Source organism: Lycium barbarum, chromosome 7, assembly GCF_019175385.1.
Source record: "Lycium barbarum isolate Lr01 chromosome 7, ASM1917538v2, whole genome shotgun sequence".
Lineage (NCBI taxonomy): Eukaryota > Viridiplantae > Streptophyta > Magnoliopsida > Solanales > Solanaceae > Lycium > Lycium barbarum.
The window spans coordinates 111,712,349-111,722,495 of record NC_083343.1 but is presented as its reverse complement, the minus strand read 5'-3'; the positions used below and the strand labels follow the sequence as shown (position 1 = coordinate 111,722,495).

General features: G+C 36.7%; 1 protein-coding gene across 1 annotated transcript; it reads left to right on the top strand.

The window, feature by feature from the left end:
• Nucleotides 1-2,420: 2,420 nt before the first annotated feature.
• On the top strand, nucleotides 2,421-8,215 carry LOC132603815 (ubiquitin-conjugating enzyme E2-17 kDa-like). Its single transcript, XM_060317084.1, has 5 exons — nucleotides 2,421-2,566; nucleotides 2,693-2,782; nucleotides 5,665-5,792; nucleotides 7,081-7,185; nucleotides 7,872-8,215. The coding sequence occupies exons 2-5, from the start codon at nucleotides 2,713-2,715 to the stop codon at nucleotides 8,013-8,015; spliced, it is 447 nt and encodes a 148-aa protein (XP_060173067.1). The 5' UTR covers nucleotides 2,421-2,566; nucleotides 2,693-2,712; the 3' UTR covers nucleotides 8,016-8,215.
• The last annotated feature ends 1,932 nt before the right edge of the window (nucleotides 8,216-10,147 follow it).

Sequence of the window (10,147 nt, the reverse complement as noted above, 5' to 3'; positions counted from 1 at the left end):
TACTTTGGCAGGACTCAGAAGGACCCTTAGAAACCTTCTTATTACAAGTTGTAATGTTGTATAACAGAACAATTAATTAGTGGGATGGAAAGAGGTAATGTAATTTCTCTCTCTTTCCCCCTTTTGGAACAATCAATTTAAAGAGGTAACCACGTATTACCACAAATGTTAGTAGTATTCTTCAGCTTAGATACAGACAACAAATAAATCAAGTTTGACTAAATAAAATTTTCAACTATTAATATCATGACAACTTTCAATTTAAAGGAAATAGTGATGAGACATTTCTTAAATTTCTAAAATCCTTATTCACATTCATAATTGAAGAGAAAAATATCGGTGAGTGGAGTGATATTCAGTTCTCTTGACTACTCTTATTTATGAAGACACAGTCATGCTGATTGACTTGTTTGGCACCTTAATTTTATTACTCTTTTTTTTTTTTTTTTTTTTATAAACTCATTTCACTTTCGATCACACTTGTGAGACTATACTTAGTATGTTATTGATGTTGTTGTTTCGCTTCAAAATATATTATTCATGTTGTACCTTTGCATACAACTTATTTTCATGTAATTAATTGGGGAAAATTCAAGGTGAGGTGCCATGGTGTATGTTATTTGCAGATGACATAGTCCTGATTGACGAGTCTTGCAGCGGGGTTAACGCTAAGCTGGAGGTTTGGAGACAAACTCTGGAGTCTAAAGGGTTCAAGTTGAGTAGGACCAAGACAGAGTACTTGGAGTGCAAGTTCAGTGATATAGTACATGAGGCAGACGTGGAAGTGAAGCTTGACACCCAGGTCATACAGAAGAAAGATAGTTTCAAGTATCTTGGGTCTATTATACAAGGAAATGGGGAGATTGATGATGACGTCACACATCGTATTGGTGCAGGATGGATGAAATGGAGGCTTGCCTCCGGAGTGTTGTGTGACAAGAAGGTGCCTCCGAAACTTAAAGGCAAGTTCTACAAAGTGGTGGTTAGACCAGCTATGTTGTATGGGGCGGAGTGTTGGCCAGTCAAGAAATCTCATGTTCAGAAGATAAAAGTGGCGGAAATGAGAATGCTGCGATGGATGTGTGGAAGACAAGATGCGGGAAGCGATAGGATTAGGAATGAAGTCATCCGAGACAAGGTTGGAATAGCCTCAGTGAAAGACAAGATGCGGGAAGCGAGACTGAGATGGTTTGGGCATGTGATGCGGAGAGATGAAAATGCCCCGGTGCGGAGGTGCGAGAGGTTGGCCAGCGACGGTTTCAGAAGAGGTAGAGGTAGGCCGAAGAAGTATTGGGGGAAGTGATTAGACAGGACATGGCGCATTTTCTGCTTACGGAGGACATGACCTTAGATAGGAGGGTATGGAGGACTCATATTAGGGTAGAAGGATAATAGTTAGTCGCATTTATCCTCCCTTAAGAGTAGTTATGTTGTTCTATAGTTTTTTGTCTCTTGATTTCTGCGAGTATCTGTTAGTTTATAATGACTTATTTACTTTCATTGTTTTCATTTTCATAGTTATCTATAGCACTTAATTCTCCTTTTACCATGACTTTCTTGCTTTGTTATTCCTTGCTTTCATATTGTTTTCGATCCGCTTGATCATATCTAACCTTTTGTCTTTTTCCCTCTTTGTCTCCTCTCTTGAGCCGAGGGTCTTTCGGAAACAGCCGCCCTACCTTTCAAGGTGGGGGTTAGGTCTGCGTACACTCTATCCTCCCCAGACCCCACATAGTGGGATTATACTGGGCTTGTTGTTGTTGTTGTTGATATTTTTTAATTTTCTCATATTCGGTTGGTCAAATTTTTTGAAAAAACATTGTTTCTAAAAATTTAAGTTCCTAAAAAAATGAAAAAAATGACTTCCCTAATGAAAATAGGAAAAACAAGTCCCACAAATTGCATTCCACATTGATTATCTCATCCACAGCCTCGAACACACCTCATCTTCACCCCAAACCTTACAACCACCACCTACTCCCCCACCCCCCTCTCCACCCTAACCCCAACCCCAACCACCCGTAGTATTTGTCTATATTATATACGATTGCTTTTAAGATACTCCCTTTGTCCCAATTTATGTGATACAGTTAGAGTGAAAAAAAATCTTTGATCGCGATTTATTCGTATGCCTTTTAAATATTTTAAAGTGTCAAGTAATTGTGACTTATAGTATTTTTTTTATATAATTTCTAAATATGTAAATTACTTTTCAAAAAAACTTAAAGATTTTATGTCCGAATTTACGGTCAAAATAAAGAATTTTGACTCTAGAAATTTGAATTTTTCGAACACAACCTAGATGGTGGTAATTTGACAGAGAAAGAAAGATGAAGAATTTCTCTGTCACTTTTAAAGAATTAAGTTATCCAATTGTCACATCTTCAAACCACTAGGGCACAGATGAAAACTACCAAACAAACATATTTAACGGTACACTTTCACTACGTATCATTTTTCTTCCCTACTATATAAACAGAGTCCTAATTTCACAATAAAATTCTCACTTCTCCAATTCCAAAAAAAAATAATCTGAATCTTGCTGCAAAGTAGGAGGATCTCTTAGGTAAAGTTATTATTCTCTTATCTTTTTCAATTATGCTTTATTAATGGTGTTTAATTAATTATGTTCATATATGTATATGTTTGTGTATTTTTGGAGTTGATCTAGGGTTTTTATTATGTTAATTAGGGATTTGGTTAAGTCAACTAATGGCATCCAAACGGATCCTTAAGGAGCTTAAGGATTTACAAAAAGATCCTCCTACTTCTTGCAGCGCTGGTAATTTTTTATTTTTTTTAATCATTTTACTTTTAACTATTTTTTTTACTGTTGAGATTATGCGTTTGTTTTTATTATTTTTCTTTTGCTATATTTGAACAGATCTTTTACGAAATTGTGATTTTGATTGCTTAGCTACATGATTATTGGTTTATGTTTCTAGTTTGGGAAAGTGTATAGAGTTGAAGCTTGCTATTATATTTATATTATTACTAGTGTTTGGCACGCCCGATGCGTGTACCTTGTACGAGTGTAATATTTCGCTCTCGTTATTTCTTTTTTCGTAATGCTCTGAGTTGCTTATCCTTGTGCCGAGGGTCCCCCGAAAAAGGCCTCTTTTTAACTCCCAAGGTAGGGGTAAGGTCTTCGTACACTCCACCCTCTCCCAAACCTCATTTTGTGGGATTTCACCGGGTATGTTGTTGTTTTGTAAAATAGGGAACCATAGCCGCTACCCTTTGAGTGCGCTCTGAGTAAACCTCGCTCCTAGTGCAATAGCCCGCAAACCACATAGGAGATGTAAACCACACTAGGCAAGCCCCATGCGACGAGCTCAGACTGAGAAGGTTGTTGGTGAGGGGAATCGATCCCAGGTCTCTCATGTGGGAAACTACTCACTGAACCAACTCAGTCACACTTGCGCGTGTGTGATCTTTTTATAAATCACATAATTAAATAGTTGGAACTATTTTTAAAAAAATTATACCCTTTTTAGCCAAAAAAAATTTAAGTTAAATATTTTCAATAAGCATTTTTGATCTTTTATGGTAAATGATCGAATTTTAAAAAAAAGTTGTGTAGGATTTCATGAGACTGTCTATCCAACACCTCAACCCCTTATTTGGATATATATTCACTGCACAAGATATATACATGTCATGAGAATGCATATCACACATAAAATAGGGTTGTTAAGATCATTAATATGAGAATCAACACTATAAAAAAGATAAGAGCATATGAAGTGAAATAGATGGGTCTGGGATGAGGGATAAGGGACAAGGGAAGCCCGGCACACAAATCATCCCGCGTTAGCAGGTTCGGGAAAGGGCCGCACCCTAAGGGGTGTGATGTAGACAACCTACGTTAATGCAAGCATTAGTGGCTGCTTTCAAGGCTTGAACCTATGACCTATAGGTAACACGGAGACAACTTTGCTCCAAGGCTCCCCTATAAAGCGAAAAAAGATAAACCCTACTTTTTTAGCTTACTCTTAACAAATCTCCATGACTCCATCGCATGTCTGTGTTAGGTCCCTAAATAGCCGTAGTAATTGACTGTTCAAATGCGCTTCCTATTTCTGCATATGAGTCTGGTCTATATTATTGAAACATTCAATGTAACGTTTTAAATTCTTTACCTTTTGAGATTAACTAAGAAAATTAATGCATTGATGTTTGAAAGAATAAATTATATTTTTAAGGGAAAAATGGTCTGTCAGCTTTTGATGGATTTTTTGGTCTTTCAACTTCTTTTTTTGAATGTTTCCACTTTTGGTATAGTATGATTAATAACCTATAAATGCGGTGTATCTAGGTTCAAAACTTAGTGGATAGTCTCTCCTCTACCCTTCTATACTTAAATACCACACTTGGTTCACATCAAGATTCTAACTTATGCGTGCGCCTACCACACATCCCTCACCATCCTACTTTTCCCACTGAACCGAAGCCCGGTGGGGGTGGGGGTTGGGGGGTGGGGAGGAGCAGAGTTGAAGCTGTTCTTCTGGCACATGATTGCATAAATTTCCACTGTCAATTGTGTTCTTGGTTTTTTCCCATTTGGCTTTGAAGAGGAAATTACATCAGGTCATTTCATATATTATATTGGAACTTCTCTCATAGTATCTTTAGAGGGAACTTCTTTAAAGAACAAGAACTATTGCTTCAGTTACAAGCTGAAAAATGGATACTAAAGGTTGAGTGGGCTTATTAGATCAACTAATTGAGCTTCTGTAGCTAGCTGGTGCTCTTGGCTTATTTGTACTCTTAATGTCTCTCTTTACCATGAGGAAATCTTTATTCAGGATGAGTGTAACGACGTTATGCAGCATTTGTACTATTGGCTAAGGAAGAAGTAGTTGGGAATTTATGTCCGGACTCCTATGCTCCCCGTTCTTCTTTTTCCACCTGGTGCATATTCTTTTTTATTACTCTATCATGTTGTCTATAGAGGTAATATCCTGGAGTTCTTGTTCTATTATTTTTAAAGGTAAGACGAGTATGAAGAGCTCTCTTTTTCCCTCTTCACCAAAAAGATTAAGGATAACACAGACAAGGGTGAGATAATTGCTGTTCTAATGTGAAGTTAGTAACAGGGATATATGATGTGTGATTGCTTTTGGATGCAAAAGATCTCTTTTCTACTAGTAAGTTTGGTTGCTTATGTGTTGCCCAATTACTTCCTCACGACTGAAATTTTGGCTTCTTGTTCAAATTTTGTAAAAGTGAGTTAATATGACCTTGCCATCTGTTGCCTATATCCATGAGATTGAGGAATAGGTAGAATGACCCATGCACTGCCTTAGACAAGCTTATGTGAGGGAATTTTAAATTACGATACAATATGGAAGTCATGTTTTTCAAATTAGTCAAAAAATATTCCGCGTTTCTTAGTACTGAGGCTCTCGACTTGGGATTGACCTGCATACCTAAGAGGTTCACAGCTTACCATGTCCAAGCTCATGCTAGGGACTTGTTTACAGTCTGTATCTGGAAAGCTATTATCCGATTCTTTCTGTGTTGTTAAATCTGCTGTATGTCTTTCGAGTTGCTGACGAAGTTTTGTATTATACCCAGTTTTTCAGAAACTTGTTTAAGGATCTGCATGCGACAAGTTGTTGTCTCATTCCTTGTGCTCTTTGCTTATGTTATCTGTATTAGGCCCAGTTGCTGAAGATATGTTTCATTGGCAAGCAACAATTATGGGTCCACCTGACAGTCCTTATGCTGGTGGAGTGTTTCTTGTTACTATTCATTTTCCACCTGACTATCCATTTAAGCCACCAAAGGTATTAAATTAGGGATGTGTATCTGTTGGTGACACTTGATGATCTCATTTTTTGTTTGCTTATTAACTTGATATTTCTGAAACTTCTCTTTCTTCTTTTACAAAATCAAATTGGTGTTTCATTCTAGGCTTGTAATTTTACTGTATCAACTGGATTCAAACGTCTTTATTTATTTTAATAACCTTATTAGGTAAGTATAGATATCAAATCTCAACTCAACTGGTGTCAACTTTTGATTGTGATCCTTTTCATTTCCTATACAAAGTCACAACTCACATTTATAAATGGCCTTTAATGAAGTTTGGATTTCTGGGTGTTTGATACCTTCATAGAAAATCTAATTGATTTTAGAAACCATGTCGTCAGGTCAATTAGATTTTAATCGTGTTCTTTATTTCTGAAACCTATGAGCAGCAATAGCTTATGTTACAAGCTATGTTATCCTCCCAAAGTAGTGCATTTTTTGAGGATCAGACACAGGTGCGGCTACGTTTTTGGAGAGTCCAACCAAAATAGGTTACAAGATTTTAGCAGGCCAAGCACACTGTATTTGAGAAGATCATGCCACATATGAAAGTACTTGAGTTCAGCTTTAGTTCTATCGCTGGTCCCATGCCCTGTGATTACAGTTTCAAATGGATATGTCTCCTGCATTTTGTGGACTGAGCTTCGATGATAAGGAACCCGTGGATTGCTGACAATGGCAGAGTGCATTTTGTTAATGCAGTCATGAAGGTCTAGACTGAGTCTTGTTGTTATTTGAGAAACTGTTCTTTAACACTTGCTAAGGTACAGATGCACAGAATTCTAGTCTATTGTCAGCAAGAGAGTATATAGTTTGTTCTCTTGTTTATTTCAACCAAGTGGTACTGGCGCTTGTGTAACTTAACTAGAGCCTGATTTAAGGTAGGAAGAATACATCATATTGTCCAAATTGAAGAGGGATGGCTTGGATTGTCGAGGTTTGGTGCATTGAACCAAAACCATGAGTATCTTAGAATCTCGGTGCTCCGTTCTTATAGGTGTATTAACAACTCAAAGTGCAATTTTTGCACATTGCCTGAGAATCACATAATAGAATCTCTCTTCACATCTTTTAAACTGTGACAATATGTTTTAAGATCCATTTGCTGAAGCACATAAGTAGAAGAACTTCTATGTGCAAATTCAACGAGGGACTGGGATGTCTCTACCCCACAGGATGTTGTTCTGCGACCTCTTTACTTCTACTTTATTTTTTTCCCATTGGGTAAATTTCTCATCTTCATTACATGGGATTAATGTGCAGGTTGCTTTCAGGACAAAGGTTTTCCACCCAAACATCAACAGCAATGGTAGCATTTGCCTAGACATTTTGAAGGAACAGTGGAGCCCTGCACTTACCATCTCCAAGGTTAGTTGAATTTCTTGGTATAGGTTACCACACTTATTCAATCTTTTTATTTTGGTTCTTTACATCCCGAGATTTTCGTGGACTAGTCTTCTTCCTGGTTGAATAAGATGTCCTTATGAGATTGAATAGCAGAATAGTGCCAATGTAAATATTGGATCAATAAGACTTATATGTCCAGATCAACTTTATACCTTGTTTTCGTTTTCATTAAATCAGCCTCAAGGGGGATTCCTGTGTATATTTATATTTATATTTATATTATATTACTGTCGTTTCATGTGGTCAAGTTTGTGGAGCAGTTCTGGGTTAACCCAACTGATACAAATGCCACCGATTGAAAAGTAAATGTTCCTGATGCCATTTTATTGCTCTTTCAAGGTTGGTTTTTAAAAAAGTCTACAATGTCTAATGTAAGTATTTAGGTGAGGTGGGTTGGGAACTGATTCTGCCTCTTCAGTCAAATTGTAATGCTAAGATGTGAATAATAGAAGCAACTGGCCTGTTCAAAGTAAAACTCCAATACTCGTTGTATTGATAAATCAGAGTAAAACTCCAATACTCGTTGTATTGATAAAACAGAGGACGTAGGTGGCTCAATTTATTCCATGTGTTCGCAGGAATAAGTTCATCAGATTTGATTTTAGTTGGGTGTATTATAGGAGCTTAATTAATTTTTCCCTTTGCAGGTATTGCTCTCTATCTGTTCTCTCCTAACAGACCCTAATCCTGATGACCCTTTGGTGCCGGAGATTGCTCATATGTACAAGACGGATAGAAGCAAGTATGAGACAACTGCCCGGAGCTGGACTCAAAAGTATGCCATGGGTTAGTTGCTGATTACCATTCTGGAGGGGCTCTTGTATTATCTATTATGTATTAAGAAATTGTGTTCTTATGCATAATCAACTTAAAGGGAAAAAGGTCGAACTGGTCCTTCTTGAAACAATTTGATTTGCTCTTTGTTTGCAAGAATCTAATGGTGTTGTTTGAAACTCTATGTTGGGTTCAAAGTATGCGTTTTGACCCTTTCCATCTGCACTTTAGTTATCGTTCAAAGTATGCTTTTTGACCCTTTCCATCTGCACTTTAGTTATCGTTCAAACTATGCTTTTTGACCCTTCCATCTGCACTTTAGTTATCGTTCAAACTATGCTTTTTGACCCTTTCCAGCTGCACTTTAGTTATTTAGGGGGTTTCTCAAGATTATAAACCAATGGTTAAGTTATGAATGCACCACATCTGGTATGCAAATGGTTCGTGGTTATGATGTAAGAACAACAGCCAATTGCAGCTACTTACAAATCAAGGAGTCGCTGACTGAGGAAACAAACATTTTTAAGGATATCTTGTAAGGTCATGGTGTTTTATGGAATTTTTGGTCATTACGCAACAAATTTTTATTGCCGTGTACTTAAAGCACTTTTTTTTCGGTAGAAGGTAGCTTTGAATTTGATATTTTAGTTCATTGCACTTAGAGCCTATTTGGATTGGCTTATTTTAGGTGCTTTTAAGCCAAAATAACTTTTAATCACTTTTGTAGTGTTTGAGTAAAATAAAAATGTGCTTTTAAGCAGTTGTTTTAAGCCAAAACAACAAAAATACGTCAAAAGCCATAAGCTAGAATTTCTAACTCATTGCTTTTGGCTTATAAGTCAAAAGTGATAAGTCCATCCAAACGGGCTCGTATATACGCACGGCAAATGCATGTAACTGTTTGGTTCTTCTGCGGTTGTCCTCCATAGGTGTATGTTTTTCGTCTATAGAGACATGTTTGGATTGTGAAGATTAACCTATTAGTCACAGTGAGGTGAAAATTGCTATTGTCGGGAAGTGAGTAAAAAGCCAATTTGGTTTCTAAACTGTAAAGTGCTGGGGTTGAAACCAAACAGGAACGGATTGCTTGCCGCCACGTAACCATCTGGTCTTGGACATGGCTAAAAATTAGAAAGAAACGAGTCTTTATCCGATGTCAATTAATAATAGTATAATACAAAAAGCTTATAATTAAAAAGATGGTTCAAGGCTTCGTTTGCTGTGGCCGCTTCTTTTTATTGTGAGGAAACTAAAAGGTTACGTGAAAGTGTGATGAAATTTAAAGTCCTCTGAAAATATATATCTAACGCTTTCTCTTTGTTTTCATCAGAACTGAAACTAATAAATTTTGTTGAATCGCAGAATCATCAGTCTTAGTAAATAGTGCTCCCTCAACCCTCTATCGCAATTTATATATGACGCACTTTCCTTTTTAGGCAGTATATATTTTCTTATCTGGAAATAATTTAACTTTAAATTTTTACATTTTACGCTTAACGAGATGATTTATAACCACACAAATATCTTTGATTTGTTTTAGACCACAAGATTCAAAAGTCTTTTATTTCTTAAACTCTGTGCCCAGTTAAATTATATCACATTTTTAATGTTACGGAGGGAGTAATATCTTTTTTTTTTTTTTTTTGCGCGGATTGCCCTTTATTTAGGGTGTCTATAGTTTTTTCCCTTCAATTGGTGGTCTTTAAGTTTTGTCTTTCACCTAATACACCGAGGTTGTGGGTTCGAATCCCAACTCAGTAAAAAAAAAAAAAAAAAAAAATCTTCAGCAAATTCTGCCTTTGTAAATCTACCCAGCAAGACAGAATTTGGACGTTAAGGCAAAAGTTACAGATCACCAATTTGAGAAGAAAAATAATTAAAGATCACCCCCAGCGAAGGCCAATCCTGCAAATTGCCCGAGTAATATCAGGTGTTTTTTTTTTTTTTTTTTCTAGCTTTGGTTATTTATTTTTCTTCTATTTCGAGTTTTCTTTTCCTTTTATGTTGGACTAAGAATGTTAGCAATGTGAGTGTAATAACGTGAAGATCTAAGTATCACAAGACTTTGATAAAACCAAGCCGTTCAGCTCAGTTGGTTGAGCGCAAGACTCTTAACTTGGGCATCGTTGGTTCGAGTCCCGCGATGGGC

Coding starts and splice junctions, on each gene's coding strand:
- LOC132603815 (XM_060317084.1), top strand. CDS start 2,713: ATGGCATCCAAACGGATCCTTAAGGAGCTTAAGGATTTACAAAAAGAT. Junction 5,793..7,080: donor ATCCATTTAAGCCACCAAAG/GTATTAAATTAG, acceptor ATTAATGTGCAG/GTTGCTTTCAGGACAAAGGT. Junction 7,186..7,871: donor CTGCACTTACCATCTCCAAG/GTTAGTTGAATT, acceptor TTCCCTTTGCAG/GTATTGCTCTCTATCTGTTC.